The 26,921-nt window shown below is 45.3% G+C and overlaps 1 protein-coding gene across 3 annotated transcripts in view; it reads left to right on the forward strand.

Annotated features, from left to right (window-relative positions):
* Positions 1-272: 272 nt before the first annotated feature.
* SP1 (Sp1 transcription factor) overlaps positions 273-26,921 on the forward strand; it is a 38,884-nt gene continuing 12,235 nt past the window's right edge. The window contains exons 1-3 of one of the 3 annotated variants that reach the window (XM_015422209.1): positions 273-321; positions 2,517-2,608; positions 3,324-4,761. In XM_015422209.1, coding sequence (XP_015277695.1) covers positions 315-321; positions 2,517-2,608; positions 3,324-4,761 — 1,537 coding nt within the window. In that variant the 5' untranslated portion in view covers positions 273-314. Of the gene's footprint in view, positions 322-675; positions 746-1,776; positions 1,984-2,516; positions 2,609-3,323; positions 4,762-26,921 lie in introns of those variants that run through there. The other 2 variants (XM_015422210.1, XM_015422211.1) reach the window with 2 other exon arrangements.

Here is a 26,921-nt window from a genome sequence, read left to right on the forward strand (position 1 = left end):
GCACCCACTAGCTACTTTCCACCTCCCCCTCACGTCTTCGTCCCTTCACACTCCACCCTGCATTTCTGAATGGCCGAACGACTCGTCATTCACCACGAGCCCCGCCTCCTACTGGTAGCTTTTGGCTCTGTGATTGGCCGTGCCGTCGGGAGGCGTGTTCCTGGGCTTGTGGGGCCGTGTCGGCGCAACTCCCTCCCCTCGCCAACCCTTTAGCGGTCACCGGTGGGGTTAGGCTGCCTCGTCACCGACTTCGCTGCCCCCGCCCCGCCCACCCCTCCGGCGCCACTTGGGCTCGCCCCCCCCCTTCAGCCAACATGAGCGGTAAGGACGGGACCATCCTGGGCGGGCGGGGGGCGCCGCCTTCCTTCCCTCTCTCGCGCCCCGCCCAGCCCAGCCCCCCGGGCGGAGGGACCCGAGCGGGGGAGGGGTAACGAGCCTGAGGAAGGGCGAGGGAGAGCCGGCCGAGGGAAGGGGCAAGCCTTGGGGGAGGGGCCCCGAGGAGGCCAGCGGGGCTCATGATTGGGGGGCGGAGGAAGCCGGGGGAGGGCAGCTGGCCCGAGGGAGGGAGGAAGGAGGAGGATCGGAGGGGGGGCCAGGGCGGGACCAGGTGGGGCAGGAGTGGGGTTGGGGGTGGGAATTTCTCAGCGGAGATGCCGCGGCGGCGCAGGATGGAGTTCCTCTCGGCGGGTGTTGGTGGAGCGTGAGAAGCGGGCCGTGGAGGGACGCCAGGCAGGCAGGCAAAACTGTGTGCGTCAGAAAGAGAGAGGGGGGGGGGCGAGAGAAGGGGTTTCGCTCGAGCCAACTCTGGCTCCTCATAAAAGGGGTGCCTCTGCACATACACAAAGTGCACCCCCCCCCTCAACGGAGCCCTCTCACCCTCGACGTCTCAGCTTGGGAGAAGGGGCTGGGGCGCAGGCCGCATGGCGTGTCGTGACAGTCTCATCAGGAGGGAAGTGGCTTCCGAGTCAGGCCCCGCGGATTAATCATTGAGAGAAACCTTCCCGAAACCCTCTCTCATCTAAAATGTCAGAAGGGCAATCCCACTAGTGGTGCAGCCCCTAAGCAGAGCTACACACCTTTTCAAGCCCCTTAAAGTCTGTGAGTTTAAAAGGATGTAGCTCTGGTTAGGATCGTGCTGTTGGTTTCCTAAAACTCCCCCCCCCCCTTGTCTTTTCAACTCTGGTTGTCCAGTGTGTATTCGCTGAGTTCCTACGTGTCCAGTAAAACCGATATTTGGTTAGGATGGGAGCATGTGGATTCTGACCCACTTGGAACTTTTTTGTTTGGTGTAGCTTCCCTTGGTGTAGGGCTGTTGGGGTATTAGGCTTACGTAGAACTGCTTGGCCTGTGGATTACACGTTGGCGTTCTTCTTTATCGCTCTGGCCTGCCTCACATAGCTGCTCACTTCTGTTTCATTTCCCCCATCATCTGAATTTTCTTTTAGTAGCCTTATACCAAAGGTAGCTTTGCTTGAGTATGAGCTGAGGGGCTGTGTGTGGTGATTACTGCCTCCCAATGAGGTATGCTGTGAAGGCAGTGTTTAAATAATGTGTCAACGAATCCTAGTACTTTTGGCAGAAGCGTGTTAAAAATAGGCATGGTGGGGGCCCCTCCCCCAACTTCTGTTTCATGTGGAAAAATTAAAAATGCACATGATTACTCTGAAAAGGGGGTCTTTGAATAGATTCAATATTGGGTTGAATTTTCTACCGAACTTGAGAACAAAAACTGGCTATGTGGTGGTAGGAGAACACAGAATACAGTGATACCTATTCTCAAGAAAATGTGCTCTCTATTTAACTTGTATCTCTAAAAGCAAGCAAGCTTTCAAGCTTTACATTCTAACAGGAAGAAGAAGTGTCTAGTGTGGTGCTTGAGTGAGAGAGTTGGGGCCTGATGAGACAGATCAGGCTCAGTAGCTCCACCCAGCACACTGGCTGGCCTTATTTGCCATCTTGCAGCCTAAACCACCCTACATTGGTGTAAGTCTGCTTATGGTGTATTCCTGTAGTAATAAACAAGTTGGTGTAGTCTTACTTCCCTGGGTCTTATTCTTAGCACTGTAGTGGCTTCTCCCACCATCTTGTGCTCTAAGATCTCACTTAACTTCCATTGGTGATGCTTTACACATGCCACAACTTGCAGGATGGTGACTAATGTCCTTTAAATGCCAGCCACATTTTGTATATTTATTTGCATCCCAGTCTTCCTCTGTAGACTTCTAGGTGGCATACATGATAAAACACCCCTGTGGGGGTAGTTTATGCTGAGGCACAGGAATGTGCTCAGGACCGCTCAGCAAACTTCATGACTAGGCAGAGGTCTGACTGTAGCACTTTGTGCACCCAGTATTATTTTGTATTGTCTGCTATAGAGCAATTGTTTGCCTGTGACTTTCTAAGACATTGAAGGCTCCAATTTTTAAAATTTGTATTTTCTGTCACCTGATTGTTCCATCTGTGACCATTCAATTTTTACTCTCTCACTTTCTCCCCCCACCCCAACTCTCATGCAGACCATGATATTTCAGAAGAAATGGTTATTGTAAAAACTGAGAAGATAGATGAAGGTTGTTGTAGCAATGACGGAGGAAACTGTGAGGGCCAGGTGAGTGGGGTTCTTAAAATAAAGTGTGGCAACAGCCGGCAATCTTTTTTTTTTGGGGGGGGGGATATCTTTGGTCTCTGGTTATAGCTGTTATATGAATGCACTTCTATTTTCTGCTTCATGGGTTAAGATGAGATGGCTCTTTGGCATTTCTCATGAAAATGTGCTCAGAAGCCCTGGAATCTTCTGCCGCTTATGGACAGAAGAGGGGTGACAGATGTGATCTCATCCCTTATGTTAGGAGGCCGTTTCAAAAGGGGGGGGGGTAATTGGTTTATTAAGGGCTATTCCTTTGAGTTTTAATAGTGGCCCCATGAGTACTGTCTTTTGAACTGCAGCAGAATTGTTAACTTTACAGAATTGTTCATCTCAGTTATATAGTTTCCTTGTCGAAGGTGCTGTGGACTGTGGGTTCACAGACTTATACTTCCTGGGACAAATTTTTAAGGCAGTTTCGGAAATCACTCCCTCTTTGGGGAAGGATATCTGTTCTTTAGAAATCCACTTGCAGATGGCTTTCCTTCTCTCTGTTGCAGCGTGCTTTGCTCCAGAGTCCAGTGGTTGCAGTAGCTGCTTCTGCTGGTGGGTGGGCCACTTATTTCTGACAGGCTTTCTGCATGTATGCTCCTCCTCACCATTTTTGTTCTTGTTCCATACTACCTATGGGGTTGGCAAATGGGTTCTTGACTCCTCCTCCTTCTGTGTTTCCTGTCAGGAGTCTCAGCCTTCCCCTCTGGCTCTGCTGGCAGCTACGTGCAGCAGGATTGAGTCCCCCAATGAGAATGCGGACGGCTTGCAGGGACAGCAAGGGGGCTCAAATGAACTGGACCTTGCTGCAGCTGCAAATCAGATGTCCCAGAATGGCAATGGCTGGCAAATAATTTCCACTCCCTCTGGGACTTCTGATTCTCCAAAAGACCAAGGGACAAACAGCAACGATGAGAGCGACTCGTCATCCAAAAACCGACCCACTGCCACTGGGCAGTACGTGGTCACTACCACCTCCGGTATGCAGAATCAGCAAGTCCTGACAAGCTTGTCGGGAGTGATACCCAATATTCAGTATCAGGTGATCCCCCAGTTTCAAACTGTGGACGGACAACAGTTGCAGTTTGCCACCACCGCCACCCAAGTCAGTGTTCAGCAGGATGCCTCTGGCCAGCTGCAGATCATCCCTGGGACGAACCAGCAGCTCATTGCAAACAGGTCAGGGACTGGCAATATCTTGGCTGCCATGCCAAACCTTCTGCAGCAGGCTGTCCCCATCCAGGGAGTTAATGCTCTCTCAGGGCAAACTCAGTATGTCACTAATGTCCCACTAGCTTTGAACGGCAATATCACATTATTGCCCGTCAACAGCATCGCAGCCAGCTTGGCCCCCACTTCTCAGTCAGTTACTCTGAGCAACTCCGGGTCTCAGGAGAGCGGCTCTCAGCCAGTCACTTCTGGTGCCGCCATCAGTTCCTCCAGCGTAGCTGTTTCCCAGGGCAACTCCGGCTGTTTCTTTACCAATGCCAACAGCTACAACGCCACCACCACGAGTAATGTGGGCATCATGAATTTTTCCACCACTGGCACAATGGGAACAAACATTCAGGTGCAGACACCTCAGAGGACAAGCGGTGCTCAAAACGCCGATGCTTTGCAGGTTACCGGAGTTGCAGTCCAGTCAGGTCAGCAGAAAGATGCTGATCAGAATCAGCAGCAGCAGCAGCAGATCCTGGTGCAGCCTCAGCTTGTGCAAGGAGGACAAGGAGGCCAGACCTTTGCTACCCAAGATGCCTTGCAGAACTTGCAAATCCAGACTCTCCCCAATACCGGTCCAATCTTTATTCGAACGCCCACTGTGGGGCCGAACGGGCAGGTCACCTGGCAGACGCTTCAGCTGCAAAATCTTCAGGTTCAGAACCCACAGGCTCAGACAATCGCCTTGGCTCCGGTGCAGGGAGTGTCCCTGGGGCAGACAGGGAGCACCAACACAACGCTCACACCGATTGCTTCTGCCTCTCTGCCAAGTGGCACTGTCACTGTGAATGCTGCTCAGCTGTCCTCCGTACCAGGCCTCCAGACGATTAACCTCGGTGCCCTGGGAGCAGCTGGAATCCAAGTTCATCAGCTGCAAGGGCTTCCCCTTGCGATAGCGAATGCCACAGGTAAGTGGAGGTTTTTAGTGATTGTGGTTCTTGTGATAAACCCTATCTATATAGCAAGAATTTGGAGCATCCATACTAAAGCTTTTCATCTCACATTTCCATTTGTCAATAACGCAGTGGTTAGACTAATACATCTGTTGCACTGAATAGCAGGGAGAAGTGGTCATTATGTAGCCTCTGAGGCTCTCTGTAGCTCACATGGGTCAATGAGTTCCAGATTCTGGAGTCTAATGAGCCAAGTTTCAAGCCCTTATGGAGAGAGATGCTTGAAAGTATAAAAGCAAAGATGCTAGTGCAGGGGTGTCAAACATTTTATTTGTTTGTTTGTTTGTTTTATTTGTATCCCGCCCTCCCCACCAAGGCAGGCTCAGGGCGGCTCACAGAAAGTGCATACATACATACACACACACACACACACACACACACACACACAGCAAAACATGTGGCCCAGGGGCCGGATCAGGTTCCCAGAGGGCTTCTGTCAGGCCCACAGTGAAACTGGCCATCTCCTGCTTTCAGTTCTGCTGCTGCTGCAGCATCATAGCTTGTTTCACCAGACTCCGCCATTTCATGTTTTAACCTGAGTCCTAGACTCAGAACTCTGAGCATGAGATTTCTGTGGTGAATGTCAATAAATCAAAAGTAAGTTTGCAGCTCACAGATACACACTTGAACAGCATACTCAAGATTGCAACAGCACAGACATTTTCATGCAATACTTCACAGCAAGAGGTATCAGTTATCAGATACTGTTAAATAAGCAAAATATTGCAAGGGTGCTAATGTTTTAAGCATGTTTTTATTTTAAGTAAAAAAACCCTTTGTGTTTGCGTCCTTTATAAAGTTTATATCTCCGTTACCTGGCATTACCTTTTATGACACGGCCCAGCCCAACAAGGTCTCATTTATGTCAGATCCGGCCCTCATAACAAATGGGTTCAACACCTCTGTGCTAGTAGATGGGATCCAGCAGAAAATTGCTGCTGATAGGGTGGGTGATTTTTGGCAGCTGCTGCCCTCCAACACCTTTCTCATGCTGTTCATGTGGGTCCCCTGTGCCCCAGAAGCAACAGTGTGTGTGTGGGGGAGTGAATTTGCAACTGCAATATGGGAATTGCCTCGCTTTTTGAGGGAGACTCAGGATTTTAAAATATAAAGTGTCTAGATGGTAGCGTTAGCATCCAGAATGTTAATATTACGCAAACAGTACCAGTTTCAGCAAAGTAATAGATTTCTTGTAGGATCCTCTGTGCAAAAGAAGCTGTTTGCCTCAGCTGTGTGAGAGCTAGTATGTTGTAGTGGTTAAGAGCGGTGGACATACAGCGAGCTGGGTAACCTTGGGTCAGTCACAGTTCTCGGAGTTGTTCTCTGAAGAGCAGTTCTTGAGAGAGCTCTCTCAGCCCCATCTGCCTTACAGGGTGTCTGTTGTGGGGAGAGGAGGGGAAGGAGATTGTAAGCCACTCTGAATGAAGGGTGGGGTATAAGAACCAAATCTCCTCCTCCTGCTGCTGCCTGAATTCAGACAGCTATTCTTGTTGTACTGATTACAGATGACCAGTGCTCTGTGCATTTGCAGCACTCAGCTTTGTGGTGGCAAATCTGCCCAGTTAGAAATGTGGGGGTATGGGCAGCATGTGCTGTGGTAGAGTGTCTGCCAGGCTAAGTAAATAATACCGATCTTGATGGACCAAGGGTCTGATTAAGGATAAGGCACCTTCCTATGTCCTGTTTTCTTCCACCTGCAACTGCATAGGAACAATTCTTCTTTAATGCTTTCTCGTATGGCTGTGATATGTGTGTGAATGCTGCAATCATACGAGCAGGGTGTGCTGTGTGATCCAGTCTTCATGCATACTGCAGCCACATCAGATAGCACCATCAGGAAACAGTTCCTGCAAAGCAATGGGAGGGTGTGAAATGGACCTGTTTTGTGAACGCCACAAGCGCTTGGCCCACTGTGTAGTGGCCCTCGCCCCACAAACAAATCTTAGCAAAAATGATAATCTGAATCGGAAATGGCCTTCTGATCTTCGTGGTCGCAAATCAAGTAGAGCAGGAGATGAATGCACCTTCTGCTGGTTTAGGATTCCAATCACTGCGGAAATGAGCTGCCCAGCTTCCTGAGATCGGTTGATTCCAAAGTTCACTGAGGACACTTTATGGGCTGTTAACTTCTTGGTTGCTCAATGACAGGAATTGTGTAAGTAAGCCTTTGTGATTTGGGACTTGGAAGATTGCATATAAGGAAGGAGGAAATAACAGGAAACTGCTGGGAATGAAAGGGGGAGGGAGCAGAGGGGGGCAAACAGATACTGAATTGCCACCAGTGGATCTAAGTAAGTGAGTTCAGGGTCACAGCCTTAATGTATTATCTATTCTGCTAAATTATGCTAAAATACAACACAAATCCCCAAGATTTGTAAACAGGAGTTAGTCTTCGTATCGGGTCTTTGATTAGCTCAGTAAGAGACTGGGAGGGGGGTAATGCTTGAATTGTGGGTGGAGTAGGGGGGAATACTTTGGAAATCCTATCCCACCATCAGAATTTTATCTCCCCCCCTCCCCCCCTCGGTTTCCGTAAAACCGGATCTCCAACATGGTGCCCGCCAGTACCTTTCCTGGTGCCCATCAAGTGCTTTCAGAAAGTGGGCAGGGCCAGGTGGGGCTTTTGCCCAGCAGGGCTTCTAATTGGCCATTGGAGATTTGATTGGTTGTGCAGATTTTTAAAAATGTTGCTTTGGCAGCAACTATCAGCACAGGGATTTTCACTGAGTGACTGAAAGTAATGTGGGAGCCATTTTGTGGCTGGTTCCACCTCCAGTGGCAGCCATTTTGTTGCTGCGCCCATCACACTATGCCAAAATTCCAAAGGAGTCTGTAAAGCTCGAAAAGGCTGGAGACCCCTGTTCTAAGTTCTCAGGAACTTGAGTAAGCTAATCCCGCCTCCTTTTCTTTGAACTAAAAACTATTCTCCATAGTCTGACCCTTCTGCAGTATTTTCAGTTTTTTTTTCTTAAAAATATTCATTTATATCATTTTTATAGAATAATAATGGAAATAACAATAATAATTTTACGTACTCTTAAAATTTGACAGTTATGCAAACTTAACAATTACGAATGTTCAGGTTAGTCATGTATTTTAACCTAACAAGTTATTTGGGTAAACATACCATAATTAAAAGTATAATAATTCACAATAATACAGGTTCTTTGGAATGGGTACATAAGCTAAATATTCCACTACAGGAAACCAGACTACTTGAAATGTTTTTTGATGATTTTCTACGTTAGGTATCATAGAATGACTCATGATTCTACTGAAAATAAAATGCTTCCATAATTTATTTTGTCACAGGAGCATTTTCAATTTTCATCAGGCCATTTTTAAAAAGCTTTCTTTCCTTTTGATTAACTTACAGAGTAATAATTTTTGTGCATACTGAAAATGTCCCCCAGATTGCTAGAGACATCATCTGGACCCATAGGTGACTCTGGACAACTTTCACTATCTGCATAGGGGCTAAAAAATGTACAGTTAATGATTGCTGGAACTTGGAAGCAATATGAGTCTTATAATTTCACTGCTGTTAAAATACATGCTCATGATGTCTGATCTTGTTAAGAAGTTCTTAGAGTTGGCAGTTTATCACCTTGCAAGTTATTATTACTATTTACTGATGCAGTAGTCATTCCTCTATCTGCATTCGTAGGAATAAACAATTTGTGACCAGTAGCTTCCATGTTTTGTGCACAGCTGCTTCCCCCATTTTTTATTTCCAAAATTGTATGTGATAGATTGTATTTTATATACAAAATAAAAAGTTTACTAGAACTAGCATTATTACTGCTAGTTACATGGCTCCTATGTACAGTGCTCATGTACATGTGAACTAGTCTCAGCTTGCCTATTTTTAGGAAACGAGCATCTCATTGAGGTTTTTAACCATGGGTCTTATTGCCCCATATCTGCAAATGCAATTGTGGAATCCTGTGTGGATTTGTAGAGTTTTGGCTACTTAAGAATGGGAAGAAATGGTTCTAGCCCTTGTGGCTGCAGAGAAAAGACTTTGAGTTCTGGATTGTCAGAAACCAGGACTGGACTGATGTAAGATCTTCAGGGGTCCAAGGGTTAGTCTCCTGGCTTGTGTTGTTTTAATTCTCATGCTTCTATCAATCCGTGGAAGCATAGTCACATGGGGCAGCTGGCTTATAATCGATTCTTATTACTGGCTGCTTCCTCACAGAGAATGCACTGTGTGGCAGTTGTTGCATCGTCAAATGCAGAGGTATTTGCAGTGGGAATAGAGCATCCACACATCATTTTTCTTGGCTCCCCCCCCCCCGGTCCACTGGAGACATTTTTTTAAAAAAAAAAGAGAATTGCTAGATTGTTAACATTATTGTGCTATAGCATAGTCTATTGCCTTAGTATGCTATAGCATAGTCTATTGCCATGATACATTAGTTTCCAGCTTTCTTTTTTTTTAAGCAAGTCTGTAGGTCTTTTCATTTGGAATTCTGTGGAGAAATGTTTCCCCCTTATAAACTACACAACAAAAAGGGCTAGAGACTTAATTTTTTCCAAAGAATGAAAGCTGGAAACAAGCCCACAGGTCAGTAGGGCATGTTAACATGGTTGTGCTATAGTGATCTAGCGATTCCTGTGGGTTTTTTTAAGCCCTCTCAAGTATGGAGGGAAATTATGGCCATAGGTGAGGCAAGGACAGTGGTGCTGATGGAACAGGACTTGCAAAGATGTACACCTTCCCTTTTGCACAGTGTCCAAGGGTGCGTTGACTGCAATATTTAAAAAAAAAAAAAAAAGCGCTCAGCAAGGTCTGGGAAAGACTGAAGCAAAGCAGAGGTACAGAAGCAGGATGAATAGAGGACAGTATCATGTGAATGCTTGCCCCAAACAGCAGCAGTGTAAGGAAGCCAAAGCAGAGCAAAATACCCATGTGGAAACAAGCCACAGAGCTAATGCAAACACTCAAAGTAGCGTTGTTTCCAATCCATGCAAACGGGAGTCTTCCTATAGCTACACAGCCTATGTGTGGTTCCCAAATATACATTTTAAAAAATCTGTGTGGGAAGAGTATTGGATGTCTATGACATGCTGGTCAACATTCAGACTGGCACAGTTCCTCCCAGTTGTTACAGATTGTCAATGATAGGTACAGAAAAAAAGTTCCAGTGGCACCTTTAAGACTACAAAAGTTTTATTGTTCTTCTTAAAGGTGCCACTGGAGTCAAACTTTTTTCTTCTGCTTCAAACAAACATGGCTACCCACCTGAATCTATTGATAGGTACAGTTTCATTCAGAGTGAGTGAAAACACAGCATTATAGAAGGATACAAATCTGGTCTAGAACTAGCTCTTGGCCTTCAGAATGTGTTTCCTTGTTTTGAAAGAGCAGCTCTTGGGTTTGTTTGTGACTTTGGAAAGCCCATCTTGTTTGTTCTTCCTGCTTTGCATTGTTTCTGGGGATGGTGCATATTTGAACAATCTGTGGTCCAACTGCAATCAAGCTCCTTACAGCAGCTTCCAAGTTAGTTCAATGTTTGGGTTAATTTTCTATTTCCTTCAAATGATAATTAAGCTGCTCGGAGAGGAGAGGAGGGAATAGGTTTGTATAGAGATGTAAAATTTCCGGAAATTTTGAAGCTTGGAAAAAAAACGTTTTTTTCCTGAATTTTTCCGGGTTTTTTCCGGGCCTTCACATCTCTAGGTTTGTAGCATGCAGAACTGCTGCACGTTTGGGGAGGTTTTGTTGTTGCACTTGTGGCTGTTTGTGGCATCTTTCCATGAAGTGTGTGCCTTGTTGGTAGTCGTGGGCTAGGGCCTATCTGCTTCTGTCACACTGTTTTGATGCTGAGAGGACTAGATCATATTGAGATTGAGTTCATCCATGCTTAGTTTAAAATTCTGCACCCAGGCAATCTAAACTCTGCACCAAGAAAACTGAAATTCCACAGCCTGCCTGGTTGAAGTGAGCATGTCTGATTTCACTTTACTTAAGTCTGCAGCTTCCGTTGTTTCATATTAATTCTGCTCATCATTCTGGGATACAGAGCTATGCAGGCTCGGCACCCCTTTCTGACCACAGGAAATCTTATTTAGCAACTTTTCAGGCTGCTGAGATTTCAAGCATATCTTTACAGTCCTTTTAGCACAGTGTTTCCCATTCTGTGGGTCCCGACCCAAAAGTGGGTTTTGAAGCCTGTGAAAAGTGGGTCATAGGCTTTTGCGGTTTTATTGATTTGTCCATGCTTGGGTTTTTAGTGCAACATGCCCTGTTCTCCTTTTTCTGTATCCCAACAGAATTTAGGCTTATACTGGCTTCATTATGAACATTCCAGTTACAACGGTTGTTACCCCATCTTATGGTTACTCAAGGCAATGACCAAGTATCAAGGCATGGCTGTTGTACTTCCAGCACATGCCTTATATGGCGATTTTTAAACTATCCATAGTTTCTTGTTCAGGAGCAGCTTTGAATGGTTTCTTTAATTTCCATTGAAATGTCATGTGTCTTACAAATGTGGGAGTACAAAACACTTGATAAACTTCAAGTACTTCTACACCAGGGGTCTGCAGCCTTTTTGACCCTGCAAGCACTTTGAGCGTCTGAGTGGTGAGCACCAACTCAAAATGGCTGCCACTGGAGGTGGAGCCAAACATTATCTCCTTCACTTTGCAAAAGAATGGGAGAAGGTTAATAAAAGGTGGTGAAGGGAAGCCCAGGGGAAAGAAGGGAGAAAGAGAAGGGGGAATAAAAAGAAGGGAAGCCTGAAGGGGGAATGGAGCCACAAACCTGGATGTTTACTAGTCTTCCATGATCTCCCCAGTGGTTGCTGCTGCTATTGCATCCATGAAAACCCCTTTCATTTGACTGTGCTGCCTCACAAAGGCCCCACCCACTTTCTGAGAAGCTCAGGTGCCGGGGAAGGTACTGGTGGGTGCCATGGTCCTACAGCCACCACTTTGGGGAACCCTGGTCTACGTTAAAAATTGGCTGTATCATTCACAGCTTCCCCTCCCCTTTGCAAGAGTTTTGGGAACTGTAGTTTTTTGAGAAGGCTGAGAATTCCTGATTATAGTTCATTAGCCCCTCACAGGATGACAGTGTCCAGGAATCCTTGGGGGAAGCCATTAGGTTCCCTTTACAATGTAGGTGTAGCCCATGTTGAACATAAAAGAGCTGCAGCAGCAACGGCTTTAAAGAACTTAAGTTGAGGTATATATTGGTTGAACTGTCCCTGTTTGAGACGTGTTAGAATAGAGCTGGTAGCAACGATTTGCATTTTTTGTGTTATGACTGCCCCCTCCTGTTGTTTCTAAGCTCATCAAATCAAGGATCAAGCCAAACTTTTTTCATGGCATAACTCTGATAAACCAGCAGCCCCTTCTTCTGGGCACACGAGGCAAAGCGGGCTCTCATATCTGGTGAAGTGGGCTCTGGTTCACCAAAGCACGTGCTACAGTACAGGTGCCACAAGGCTCCCTGTTGTTTGGACTGCAATTGCAGGCTGCTGTTACTTCTTCACTGAACCGGAATAGAATCCTTAAAAAAAAAAATCAGGTCATCCGTTCAGAAGTAGAGCTCAGCTTTTAAAAAGTGACATGGCACTTCACTCACTAGGCCTAACCAAAATGAATCATGATGTTGTAAAAGTAATATTTGGGAGGGTTTTTAATACCCTTTGGGTTTGTCATGGCTTCTGTCCCCTTAAAGATTCAGGAGGTTAAAGTCAGGCAAATGTTTAGGTACTTCAGTGGTTTATGGTTTATGAGTCAAAAAACATGTTAAATTTGGAATTTAATATTGAATGCTTTAGAGCTTTTAAATTATTTTTACTTTATACTCTTTATTCCTGATGCCCTGGTTATGGGTGCGTTTTACCTAATTTGCTATACCCAGACTATGTGAATCAGCATTGGAGCTTGAATCGTATTTAGATTTTCTTATGCAAAGGAAAACTCAGATGGTTCTGGAGCAGAGCCAAACCAGGTTACTAAGCCTTTAGTGGCTTCAACTAAGAACAAACCAGAACAGTTACCGCTCAAGCTGCATATAAGCTGTGTGGAATTGGAAATCCTTGTGCATTTAGGTCAAAACCCTTCACTCAAATGTCTCTCTTAACCCGGACTCAGTAGCTGTAAGCGTTTATCAATCTATAACTGACACATTTACCAGGAGAGATATTTTGAAAGTTTTCTATGCATCATAACACACTCGAGGCCCAGCATGATTTAGAACTCAATGTTGGAAATGGCAGGAACTCTGATGAGCCATGCTGCTGGGCTTGTAGCCAGGAACTGGTGGGTTCCTATCTTAGCTATTCACCAGCCTGTCTGCATACATCATAGTTCTTAATTATTCTGGAGTAATATCACTTTATTGCTGGCAGCAAGGCAAGTATTTGGATTTTCTTACCCTACATTATCATTGTTCATTATTTACTTGTCGTTTGTACATATATGCTTTGTGGGTTAGTACCACAAACAAAGGAAATGCCCAAACAAAAAAGACAAGAGTGAACCAAATAGGTTGAGAACATGGGAAACGGGGGAAATGTATGATTGCAGTACACAGATGAACCAATTCAATTATGTGTACAAAACATGACACTAGTATTTTAATATGTTAACAAGTTGGAAACAGGAAACAATTGTGCGCATACAGTAAGATAGAATAATGCCAGTTAATAAAACACGACAAACATGTTTTGGCACAAAGTCTTCATTGGTGATTTATATCCATAGCACAGTCGTATCACACTCACATACCACTCACACCACGAAGAACATAATACACCCCGAGAACCATCTAAAAAGCAAGGGTTGGAACCATGAGAAGGAAGGGGCCATGTTAGCAGGTGATGAATGTAAGCAAGTACAATCAGACACATTTTAAATAAGGAAAGGATGTTCTGTCTGGAGCTAATCAGGACAGCTAGGTTCTTTCAGTGGCTGTGCACAGGCACTTAGTATGATGTTGGGCTGTAGGGCTCTTTTTGTAGCAGGAACTCCTTTGCATATTAGGCGACACACCCCTAATGTAGCCAATCCTCCAAGAGCTTACAGTAGCCCCTGTAAGAAGAGCTCTGTAAGCTCTTGGAGGATTGGCTACATTAGGGGTGTGTCGCCTAATATGCAAAGGAGTTCCTGCTACAAAAAGAGCCAAAACTATCGTAAGCACACATGAATACATGAAGCCTTATTATATTAAGGCTATTGGTCCATTAAAGTCTATATTGTCTGCTCAGACTGGCAGTGGCTTTCAAGAGTCTTAGGTAGTGGCCTTTCACATCATCTACTACCTGATCCTTTTTTTTCTGGAGATGCTGTGGGTTGAACCTGAGACTTTCTGCATGTCAAGCAGATGCTCTGCAACTGAGCAGTAGCCCCTACCCATGGCAAAAGATGCCGCATCAAAGCTGCTCACATGTTTTTAGGTTGGAGTGCTTGATTCCTTTAAATTAAAGGCTGGTGGTTTTTAAAGCAAAAATGGCATTTTGGTGTGCGAACCTTACATAATGTGCGTTTCTCCTAAAGAGTCACTGATGCTCGAAATAATGTAAGCCAGCCCAGAGTTCACAGTGCAAGGTACAGATTTTGATTGAGAAGATAGTAATGAGTAAATCCTGTATTTTCTGTTCCTGCACATATTACACTGTATGTACTTTTGAGTGTGCAGAGCAAAGAGGCCTTTGAGCCTTTCAGCATAGCCATCATTATGTCTCTGTGACCACTTCCTTTAAAAATGCCATCTGTAGGTTCTCTGTGTTAGAAATGTAAGCCTGTTCAGAAAAGGGGAACCATTTAACTTAAAGCAAAGAGTCGTTTTTGAGCAGGAGTGAATGGGGGTGGCAGGAATTCATGGCAGCAGTGGTTAACATTTCAGTGTTGAGATTGATGTCATGTAACCCATCAACAGAGAGAGGTCTCTTTTGGTGATATGGATAATCTGGCAGTAGTGATTAACTCTATAAAAACTCTATAAAAAATTCTCAGTGAAGAAGTTTGCTGCTTTACAGGACAGCTGGGTGCATTAAGCCTTTGACCTTTCCAGACTTTGGACACGCTGAGCAGCAACCATATTACAGGTAGTCATGTGACAGGAAGTGGGGGAACCAGAGTTATATTCTCATTGGTGTCAAGGCCGGGACTGTGGGCCTTGGCCGGGGCAGGAAATGCAGACTGAACGAACACAAGGAGGTCTACTGTAATGAGGAACAAGCCAAGAGTCATGGATGACTCTTCTTCACCTCTGAGTGCTGTTCTCAGTGGGCATGAAAATAAAGGCAGGAACTATGGCACTCTCCTAGGGCACATGCAGAGAAATCAAATTTGATGAACAGCAGAAACTGGTGGTTCTGTAGGGGCTCTTGACCCAGGAGATAGGACTCTGTGATTCTCTTGAGAGTCATCATATGTGGACATTAAGCCATGGTTAGCCATCTGCATGGGATCTGCAAGTAGCAAATGTCGTTGTCATCCTCCCAGACTGGATCAGGAAGGCACATAGGTCTCGCTACAGTACAAAACTAAGTCTGCACTTCTGGTTTCTCTGTATACTAGAGGCAAAACTACACCACGTACCCAAGGACTGGGCTGCAGAGCAGGGCTATGTCATACTGACGGCATCCTTGCCAATAAGGTAGACCTACCACGGCATTACATTAAAAGGTGAAGGAACCATATTCTAAAGCCACAGCTTTAGCCTACCTGTCTGTAATGCAGCTGTTTTGAATAGGGACAATTGTGAATAATTCAACTGCAGAAAGCCTAAAATAAAGCAGTTTAAAATGTTTTTAAAGATTGAATCTGGTAAATATGGAATGTACACTTATTAGTTGCCTTCAGGTCATTTCAGGATGGTTCTCAAAAGAGAAGGGTGTAGTAATAATAAAGTAAATGAACTAAAATTCTGTGGATTGGCTTGTATTATGACACTCAAGCGACTGGCGCAAAAACAGAAGTGAATTGTAAAGTTTGGGAGCATGTGAAATTCAGGGGAGTGCTGAACCCACTGTTTCCCCCCCACCTCATTGTTTGTCAGCCATGGGGCTTGTTTTTGTAAGGTTCTCAAGTGGTCGAAGAGGATTTAGTTGATTTTTCTGATCAATTGAAATGGCATATTATTGTCAGTGTAGTTTACCTGTTGAGGTATCGAAAGAAGGGCAGGAGGATGTAATAATTTCAGAAGGAAATGTGGAGTGTTTTCTTTTATGTTACTGTTAAATGGAATCTTAATATCCTGAAAAATTAGTATGTTCCTGGTTCTCAGCCTCATTTAAACTTTTCTCCTGCCAGTGAACCAGTTAGAAGTTTAATTGTTCTACTGGCTAAAACTTAGTCGTGATATTTTGGCCAGCCGTCATCTGTGGTCCATACTGTTAAATGGATCTGTTTTATGCCTTTTGATGTGATAACTTTGGCTTCTGTGCAATATCACAATGCACCTCTGGGCCCTGTTGGTTATAAAGAGAGGAACAGGTTGTTGCTTGTTTAGATTATTGAGCAAGGTTTTGACTCTAGATGTGGTGGCGTAGTGGCCAAATGTGCAAATTGTTGATCAAGGCAGAATAGCAGATAAGAGAATGCTGGATGATTGTTCAGCATTGGTATCAGGAACTCAGTGAGATAATGGAGGATGTCAAATTTTCCTTACTGCTGTTGGAGTATCTGATTCTGAGGCTTGGAAATAGGTAGGAATGAGACATGCTAGGGCTTGACTGCTAAAGAACGCCTGCGGTATTTACTTCTTAGATTTCTGCAAGCTTATCTTGAAACAGTGGCTAGAAGTAATACATTAGGGACAGAGGGGGATATAGCCAGGAGTAACAGTCACCTACTTCTCAGGTAGTTTGGGGACAAAAGTTGAGGTGAATGACATAAAAATGTAATATTTACAAGCTACTTGAAACATATAATTGGGATTACTGGGAATCAGCATCAAGTTGCCTGTTGTTCAGGCACCTTGAAGCTCCCCAGCCCTGCACTGGTGGTAGAAATAACTGTATCATTTCAGAGCCCTATCTACAGGCTAATCTAGCACTGATACAAGTGTTTGTTTTGTGAGCAAAAAACCCTGATCAGTTATAACAAGAGCCGTCTCTGCGCTGTAACCTGAAATTATAGCACTTGCGATCGTGAGCCGATATGTTTGCATAAATGTTGGATGTTGGTGTGCCGGTGTTGCTGATGTTTGGGGGTCGCTCAATTAAACCTGAATGCAGTGCACTCAAAATTTCCTTGACTAAAAGCTCAAATATTGTATATTCTCTGTTGCTCTGTTTTGATGGCAATTGAGAAACTTCTGTGAACGTAGGAGTAAAAAGAAGAAGTGGAGGAGGCTAAGGAGGAGGATGGGGTGGTGGTGGTGTTTGGATTTATACCCTGCCCTTCACTACCCAAAGGAGTCACAGAGAGGCTTACAAACTCCATTCCCTTCCTCTCCCCACAACAGACACCCTGTGAGGTAGATGGGGCTGAGAGAACTCTGACAGAAGCTGCTCTTTTTCAAGAACAGCTGTGCCAGAACTATGGCTTCCCCAAGGTCATCCAGCAGGTGCAAGTGGAGGAGTGAGGAATCAAACCCGGTTCTCCCAGATTAGAGTCCACACACTTAATCACTACACCAAACTGTCTCCAGTGGCACTAGTGCATATGGCCTTGAGCAAACAGCTGAAGGCCAGTGGAGAACTAAACTCTGTCAAGTAAATCAAGGCTGTTTAAGTGTAAATGGAGGGTGCCTCGGTATATGCAACCTGATTTTAAACATTTGTGGAGGCGGGGCAGCAGCAACCAGAATAATTAGTTTGTACATCCATGTAACTCAGTCCAGCATGCTCTGAATCCATCCTCACTTGGGGCTGTTTTAGCCTCTTCCTCAGTGCAGCCATCTGAGTGGTGTATCAAAAGTGGGGCTGTGTAATTGCTGTCTTGTTTAGCTGGCTCTCCACCTCCCATGTTATGATGAGATGGTGTTGGTACTCGGCTAAGGTGTCTAGTCAGACAGCTTGCTGACTCTGGGCTAGAAGTGGAAGCTGCGTGCCAGTTCCTTTATCACCGTTTACAGTTTCCATCAGTAGCAAAAGTAATATTAACTTTTAGGCAAGGAGAAGTTAGCAGTCATTCTTCTTACTAGAACTTACCTAATATGACTGAGTGCTGCCATGTCACTTAAAGCTTTAAAATAAATTGTCATGAACAAGTAAAAGAATGTGCGGTGATTGCTGGGAAGAAAGTAGAGAACTAGCGCAGCAGGGAACATAAGGACATAAGAGATGCCAATGTTGGATCAGGCCAAAGGCCCATCCAGTCCAACACTTTGTATCACACAGTGGCCAGAAATACCAGTGCCATCAGGAGGTCCACCAGTGGGGCCAGGACATTAGAAGCCCTCCCACTGTTGACCCCCCCCCCCAAGCACCAAGATGACAGAGCATCACTTGCCCCAGAGTCCCTATCTATACCTTGTGGCTAATAGCCACTGATGGACCTCTGCTAAGAGCTAAAACTCAATTCCTGCTGTACTGGTTTTTATTTTTGGAAGGAGCTTTTTTTGTTGGAGAATATTATCAGCCGTCATCTTCCTTCTGTGATCTCGTGATACCTGCTTAAGGTATCCCCTACCTTTTTGAACCTGTAGGCACATTTGAAACTCTGACATGGCATAGTGGGAGCAGCAACAAAATGGCTGCAGCAGGAGATGGAGCCAGCCACAAAATGATTGCCACAGTCAACTTCAGTTACATAGTGTAGATCCTTGTGCCATGGTGGCAGCTGTGCCAAAGCAACATTTTAAAAAGTCTGCACCGCCAATCAGAAGCCTTGCTCTGCAGAAGCTACTTGGCCACACCCACTTCCTAAAAACACATGGCAGCTGCCAAGGGGCCTATAGGCACCATGTTGAGGGACCCATTCTATAGCCTGAGTGCTTCTTTGTTCTACTGCATATGTAGACTGAGTCTGACTGTCTTGAGACATGGGTGGAGCCGTATTGAATCATAGCTACATCCCATTTTGTATGATGAAATTGCCTGGTATCACTATGGCTGCTTCTACTTGGGATCTTTCCCCAAAGGAAGCCCTCAAGCAGAGGTCATTTTGGGGGGGATCGCGGGGGATCGCAGTTCCCCCGGGTGAGGTACGGGGGGCACATGACGAAGCCCCGCCCCCTGCTTCCAGCCGCCCTGCTTCCGGCCCTCATTCAGCCAGGAGGAGGCAGGAGAAGAGGGAGGGTAAGTTGCTTCCTCCCTGCCTCTCCCCACCCCTGCTTGCCTGGGGCCAGGGAGGGCCTTCGCGGGGCTTCCTTGCACTCCCGCCGGCCTTGCAGGTCCACCGCCAGGCCCCTCATGGGGCTCGGCAGTGGAGCTGCAAGGTCCGCAGCGGCGGCCGGGACCATTGGGGGCAGGGGGTGTGGCCTTATGACACACTTCCGGTGATGTCAGGGGGTGTGGCATATGCTAATGAGTCCCCCTAGCTCTTTTTCTACGAAACAACCCCTGCCCTCGAGTATGTTCAGAGTGCAACTCGTGGGCTTCCCCGGGCTTTCAACTTTAAACTGGATTTTTTTAAAATCATACTTTGATCCAGGTCAAAGGGGACACTGGGGGGGCTGCTGGTGAAGTTTCCGTCTGAGTGCTTCACCCATGAGAGCTAGCTTTGCTCTCATCCGTCCCCCATTCACTTTTGGCCCTTTAAAGGGCGCAAAGGGGGGGGAGAATGAAATTTTACCCTGCGAATAATGTAGCTCCAGCAAATGTTTACGCTCTCTTCAGTTGCATGGAGAATTGTAAAATGGAAGCTTTATATGGACTTGACTGAGGAAAACATGTTTTAAAATCAAACTTTGGAGTGTCTTTGCTTGTGGTGCTTGGATTGTGCTGGGTTTAAATTCTTCCTTAGACCCATACTTCTCTGGAAAGTAATGGTGATGCAACAGCAGAAAGCTGAGTTGTGGCTTTTACACCATACAATTACAGACATACTGGTATTACAGGTCCGGTGTTTGCGCAACTGATCGGTGTTATTTACATCAGAGCTTCCTTCTTTGGTATGTGACTGCCCAGTCCAAAACCCACATGTTAATTAACAAGGAGGCAAGTGCGTATTAGTCAGCTGTAATGAAGCAAAGCTTTATTCATTTGCAATAGGAAATGCTCTCAAATTGTTTCATTTTAGTCTAAATAACATCAGCTTTTCTCCCTTCCCACAAGGACAAGTTTTTAATTTGCTGTCTAAAACAACGTTGTGATTAAAGGATATTGGGAACTATAAATACTTTCAATACAACTACTTAGTCTGCTGCTGCTTAACCTTGAATCCTATCACATTTCCGCTGTGTGCCAAGTATTCTGTTCCCCCTCCCAAGGTCCCCAAAACAAAGCGTGATTAACTGTTAAATTAGCAAGGGCGTCCTGTAGACTAGCATAGAAGGGAGATGAAATGAAAAGTGCGAATAGTGTGTGGTGTAGTGAGCTGCATAAAAAGCAATGAATCACTTAAAAATCAAACCAGAATTCTATACTAAGGGAATCTAAACTCACAGTCAACAAGAGCTGAATTTTGCAATCTGTATATATTATACAAGTACATTTATAGAAGTTCTGTTGCACAATTCTGTAGTTTTGCTTTTTGGAGTGATTTGCTATTTCTGGCTGTCATGAAATCCTGCATGTGGAACTTGTGCATGCCTAGGCCAGCTGTGGAATCTTCTAGAGTACGTGATGCAGACACACACTTTTCTTCAACCAACAATTTGACCAGCCTTTCCTCATGCTGAGGAAGCCCTGACAAGTTTGTGGGACAGTTTTTCTAGTTATGGTATAGCCCTAGGATTTTTATGTTGTTCCCTCCTCTCCCTGTGATGATTTCATTAGCCGTTTGAATTTCTGTGAGCACGTAAATGATTTTTTAAAAAAGAAATGACGCTTGGTATAATGGGGGAAATGACTGAGTCCAGCAAACACTTCATGCACCCTGCCCAAATATGGTCTGAAGCTTGATGGTTGTGAGGAATCACTGGGGGGCGGAATAGTTTGTAAATCCCCACCCTTCAAAAGTCACAGGATTCGTTAAGCCAGGGTTTGCCAATATGGTGCCCACCAACACCTTTCCTGGTGCTCACCAAGTGTTTCTAGAAAGCGCATGGGGTCAGGTGGGGCTTCTGCATAGTAAGGTTTTTGATTGATCATTGGAGGTTTACTTGACTGTGCAGATTTTGTAAAAACATTGCTGTGGCAGCTGTTTTGTGGCTTCACCTCCTGCAACAGCCATTCTGTGGCAGCCATTATGTGACTGCGCCCACGTCAGAAGGTTCCCACAGGCTCAGAAAGGTAAGAGCATAAGGAAAACCAATGTTGGATATACCCAATGGCCCATCCAGTCCAACACTCTGTCACACAGTGGCCAGAAATACCAGGTGCCATCAGGAGGTCCAGCAGTGGGGCCAGGACACTAGAAGGTTGAGGACCCCTGCTTTAAGATGACAGGGGTTTGAGCAGGGTAATGTTCCCCCTCCCTGTTCTTGACACTCCATCTCTTCTGAAGCATGCTCAATCTTCTTTGGGCCAGTTTTGGAGGGTTTTATTTCCTGTGTATCTGTGGAGTCGCCCAAGTACATAGAGAGTGAAACCTTGTCTGTGAGTAGCCTGGCTTTGTGGGTTTTGTCATTTACACAGAAGCCAGCCAGATTGAATGATGTACTTTAGGTCAACAGTTTACTCCCAGATCAAGTGATTGAGCTTCTAGACTGAAAATTGTGTTGTGGCAGAAGGCCTTGGCTGCACGAGATATGACTGCCTCAGGCCAGACTGTGAAGTCAGTATCTGAGCTCCCACGGAAGTCTGTTCTGGCTCTGCCAGAGTTGTCATCTACTCTGAGATCTAAATGTGAGAAGCAAAAAAATAAAAGCGGGGGGGAGGGCAAGGAGATACATGGCATGGCTGAAGCTCTACCCCATGCTGACCCCTGGAAAGTTTTATTTCTGCAAATACGGTGATTTTCTGTAATGCCTCTCAACTAATCCAGGCTACAAAACTGCTGGAACAACTCAGTGAAATAGGTCCTTGAAGGAGTTGTTAAACTGTAGAAGTGTGGTGGTTTGAGTAATTTTTTTCTCATGCCTTCACAGTTGTAGGGGAATGGCTATGATGATACACAAAAAACCCATTCATGCTTGGTGCAGCATGAAAACTAGCATGTTCTATCTTAAAAATGGAAGTTGCTGCGTGGCAGAAGAGGTGTAAAAATCAACCCTCATCCTGTGTGCTGGAAACTGTGATCAGTATGTTGTGCTGAAATAGCTGTGGTGTCTTTGTGTGTATTGAATTCCTTCCCAGGGATGTTAAACATGCTTGCTGGAAAATCAAGAAAAGCCAATGTGATCAGTCTCCTGTGGTCCTAACCAATGTTCCCTCTAAGCCGTGGAGTCTTGTGAGCAAAAATTCTGCTTTGTGAGCTCCTGGCATTAATGTTGTGAGCGAACAATTTGGCTACTGCATAGATTAGTTTGCTCTGGAGCCATCCTCCCTGAGCTAAGACAAAAATGTGAGCCGCAGGCTAAAAAACTGTGAGCTAGCTCACACTAACTCAGCTTAGAGGGAACACGGTTCCTAACCACCCCTCTTTTGTTCAGATCTAGTTGCCTCCATGCTGGGGACAAGAACAGGTGAAGAGGGTGTCTTGTGCTTCCCCAGGTGTAAGGGGAAAAGGGCACTGTTTGGGGTGAGGTGTAGTGCTTAAGTGACTTGCTTGATACCTTTATTATGAAACTTTCTGTGTCTGATCTTGTCTCATCTCTGTGGTTTTTAAGAGTGCTATTTAGCAATGTCTAGCAACTTGCCTTGGGAACCTGTACAACAGCCCTTTAATGTAAGCCAAAATGAAGATTCCCATGTTGCCAGTGAGGTACATGGCTGAGACTGGGGTAGGGGTGGGGGCTTGCCCAAGGTTACTTAGTGAGTTCTTGTTGGGGGATAGTGAGATATTGAAAAAATGGTATTTAGCAGAGATAAAATAGTCCAGCAGAGCCAGAGTAAAATAATTCAGACTGAGAGTCCATGTGTGATTAAAATATAAAGTTTTTACTAAATTCTAGCTTGGGAAGAGTAACTGGGATGAAAATAACAACACAGCAAAATCGGCTACATCCTTACTCTACAAAGACAAAACTAGAAGAGAGAGAGTATGGCTACTCTTCTTCTTCAGAACACCAAACAAAGAGGGGAAGAGAAGCCATAAAATGGTAATATACCTTGACACTTTAGTCCCAATCAAATTCCTAGATCAGGGAAAAAATTCCCGGGCTTTCTACATCTAAAGAACATTGGTTACATGAGAAACATGTGACTTCCTGTGAGTAACATAAACAAACATTTAACCCCAACTTGTAATACCCAACAGTTCTTCATTGAGAGGAGGTCTGAACTGTGGACTTCCGGGTTCACTGTTAACATGACACACTCGTCTTTATGCAGTACAACAAATTTTGAATCCAATGGAACCTTTAAGACCAACAAAGGTTTGTTCAAGGTATGAGCTTTCATGTGCAAAATATTTGATAAAGTGTGTGTGCACACGAAAGCTCATACCTTGAACAAACCTTTGTTGGTCTTAGAGGTACCATTGGATTCTACATTTGTTGTACTGCTTCAGACCAACGACTGACCAACTGGATCTATCTTCATCTTTATGCAGTCTTAATAAAAATCTTGCCAGTGCACCAGGTATCTTGGTGCAGTTATAGCACTTTCCACAGGGCTGTCCCACCTTTGAATTGGAGTAGGGGGTTCTAGGTCAGAGATCCCCAGCCTTTTTGAACCTGTGGGCATCTTTGGAATTCTGGCAGAGTGGCGGGTGCAGCCACAAAATGATTGCTGCAGGAGGTAGAGCCACCCACAAAATGGTTGCCTCCAGAGGCAGAGCCAACCATAAAATGTCAGGTCATGCATCACTGTAATAGCAGCCTAGAAAATCCTCTGTGGAACTCCCTTGACCTAACATTTGCAGGCTATAATTATAACTTACACTTATGTGAATTAAGGGCTGACATAATATGATGCACCTATCTAATGCACTGGTTGGAGTGGATTGTGTGCTTATGTACACTATAGGTGATGTGCTTGTGTAGCCGTGTAGTCAGCCCTAACCATGTGGGTGGAGGGCATGCACATTGTGAGAGCAGCCACAGAACAGGGAGCATTGGTGCTTCTCAAAGGGACATGTAAACTGATCCTGAGAAGGTGGCGGGAAAGAACCTGCCAAAGGAAGGTTCTTTGGTTTGGAATATGCCCATTCAGAGAGCTGGTGTAGTATAGTGGTAGAAATTTCCCATCAGGGAATTTTTAATTTTTTAAATTTTATGAAATTTATACCCCACCTTTCTGTCTTTCTAAGGACCACCAAGGCAGCAAACAAAAATATACATAATAAAGCCACATATTAACCATTAAAATCAACAGAACACATTAAAACAAAAGCTTAAAATGATGAAAAGGGTTTAAATACACATATAAAAACATAAAAACCAGAACTTTGGACAGGAAGGAGGGAATCACTGAGGAAATACCAAACAAAACAACAAGTGTACAACTGCTGGTATAAGGTGGCAACAGAAGGGGACATCTGAGTCTCCCTGGGGAGAGAGCCCCAGAGTTTTCGTGCCACATCCAAGAAGGCCCTCTCCCAAGTTGCCACTTGCCTAATTTCAGAAGGCAGGAGCACCTGAAGCAGGGTCTTGGAAGATGATTGGTTGATGAGGGATTGGGTGGTCCTTCAGGTATGTTCATCCTAAACTATCTGAGCTTTGAAGGTCAACATTAGCACCTTGAATTGTACCCAAAAACAGATCGGGAACCAATGTAGATAGGCCAAGATTGGAAAGATATTATCCCTATGACTACTCTAGTCAACATCCTGGCTGCAGCATTCTGCACCAATTGAAGTGTCCAAACACTTTTCAAGGGCAGCCCCATGCAAAGTGCATAGCAGTAATCTAACCTAGACTAGGGCCTGTGGCCAGGTCTTTTCTGCTTAGGAAAGGCCACAGCTGGCTAACCAGTCGAAAGTGGCAAAAGACGCTCTTGGCCAGAGCTGCTTCCTGTTTTATCTAGCAGTAGGTCTGGATCCAAGAGTGCTCCCAGAGTACAAACCTGTCTCTTTAAGAGGACTGCAACCCTTGCCAAAACAGATGAGGCCATAATTCCCAGGTATGACCTTCCACTCACCAGCACCACTTTGGTCTTGTATGGATTAGCCATCTGTAATTCAGTATTTAAGAAAGCACCTTGCCAGAGGCACGGACTCTTTGCCTGTGGCTCTTAGCCTAGGGACTCTTAGCCTATGTGCTCTGTAAGAAGCCCAAGAAGAGCCAGAAAGCCAAGGCCCTAGGCTCTTTGTCTTCCCCGTAAGGTAAGTTGACTTTGACAAGAAAAACCACATAAATGTAAAGGGTTTTAAAAGGGGGATTATAATTACTTATTTTAAAAGAATTATGAAGCCAGAATGCCAGCAGGGGGTTGGGGGCTATCCAGTGTTTTGCATGGAGTGTCACATGTATGACTATCTGCCCACTGGACAGAAGTCATGGGTGTGTGCTCGGTGCAAGGAGCTCCTGGTTCTCAGGGAACGTGTTTGGTCCCTTGAGGCCAAGGTGGCTGACCTGGAGAAGCAGAGACAGTCAGTTAGGCACACAGAAAAGACTCTTGGGGACTTGATAGATATGTCCCACTCTGGATCTGGCAGCCCCGCCACTGTCAGGGAGCATGAGGATCAAGGAGAAACAAGGCACCGTGCTAAGGATAAGGGGAAGGTGCTCTCAGATGGGACCTCTTCCCCAGCTGGTGAGCGGGTATCATTTCGCACCAAGGAACCATCCCGGGGGAGGGGGGGATCTTGGTAGTTGGTGATTCAATCCTTAGGCAGGTAGACAGCTGGGGGGTGAACCCGCGTACTGACCGTATGGTGACTTGCTTGCCTGGTGCGAAGGTAGTGGACATTACGCGTGTTTTAGATAGGCTGGTAGATAGTGCTGGGGAGGAGCCAGTGGTTGTGGTGCATATCGGCACCAATGATGTGGGGAAATGCAGTCGTGAGGTCCTGGAGGAGAAATTTAGGCTGCTGGGCAGGAAACGTAGGTCCAGGACCTCCAAGGTAGCTTTCTCAGAAGTGCTACCTGTTCCACGCGCAGGGCTGGAGAAACAGGCACAGATCAGGAGTCTCAATGCGTGGATGAGATGATGGTGTTGGGGGGAAGGGTTCAAGTTTGTTAGGCACTGGGATGCTTTTTGGAACAAGAGGGAGCTGTACAGGCGAGACGGTCTCCACTTGTCCCAAGAAGGAACCAGGCTGTTGGCGCTTAAAATCAAAAAGGTAGCAGAGCAGTTTTTAAACTGAATACTGGGGGAAAGCCGACAGGAGATGAAAAGTCTCTAGTTCGGGTTGGCTCATCTCAGAGAGATGAGGGGGTAGCTGTTGCTTTTCTACAGGGAGGTGGATTGAAATTGTCCACTGAGACCATGGCTAGTGACATGGACTGCCTGACAAGGTCTCGAGATAGCAAGAGGAAGGTTGCAGGCTTAACCAGTATGGGAAATTACAGCTGTTTCTATACAAATGCTCGAAGTGTCCGAGGTAAAATCGGGGAGTTGGAGTGCTTGGTGTCAGAGGGAAAAATAGACATTGTGGGTATTTCAGAAACTTGGTGGGATGAGGAAAATCAGTGGGATACGGTGATTCCCGGTTATATATTATATCGGAAGGATAGGGGGGGAAGGGTTGGAGGTGGGGTAGCTCTGTATGTCAGAGAGGGTATAAAGTCCAGAAAGATCGAGAGGCTAAGAGAATTGGATTCGCTTCTTGAAGTTCTGTGGGTTGAAATAGGGGGGCCAAAAGGAAACTTAACACTGGGAGTTTGTTATCGCCCACCGGATCAAAAGATAGAGGAGGATTATAAAATGATGAATGAATTAAAGATAGCAGCTAGACAAAAACACTGTGTCGTAATAGGTGATTTTAACTACCCACACATTGATTGGGTCAATATGTGTTCTAGTCGAGAGAAAGAGATTGAGTTTCTAGACACTCTAAATGACTGTGCTATGGAGCAGATGGTCATGGAACCTACCAGGGGAGAGGCGATCCTT

This window comes from Gekko japonicus, unplaced genomic scaffold, assembly GCF_001447785.1.
Source record: "Gekko japonicus isolate JY-2015 unplaced genomic scaffold, Gekko_japonicus_V1.1 scaffold459, whole genome shotgun sequence".
Taxonomy (NCBI): domain Eukaryota; kingdom Metazoa; phylum Chordata; class Lepidosauria; order Squamata; family Gekkonidae; genus Gekko; species Gekko japonicus.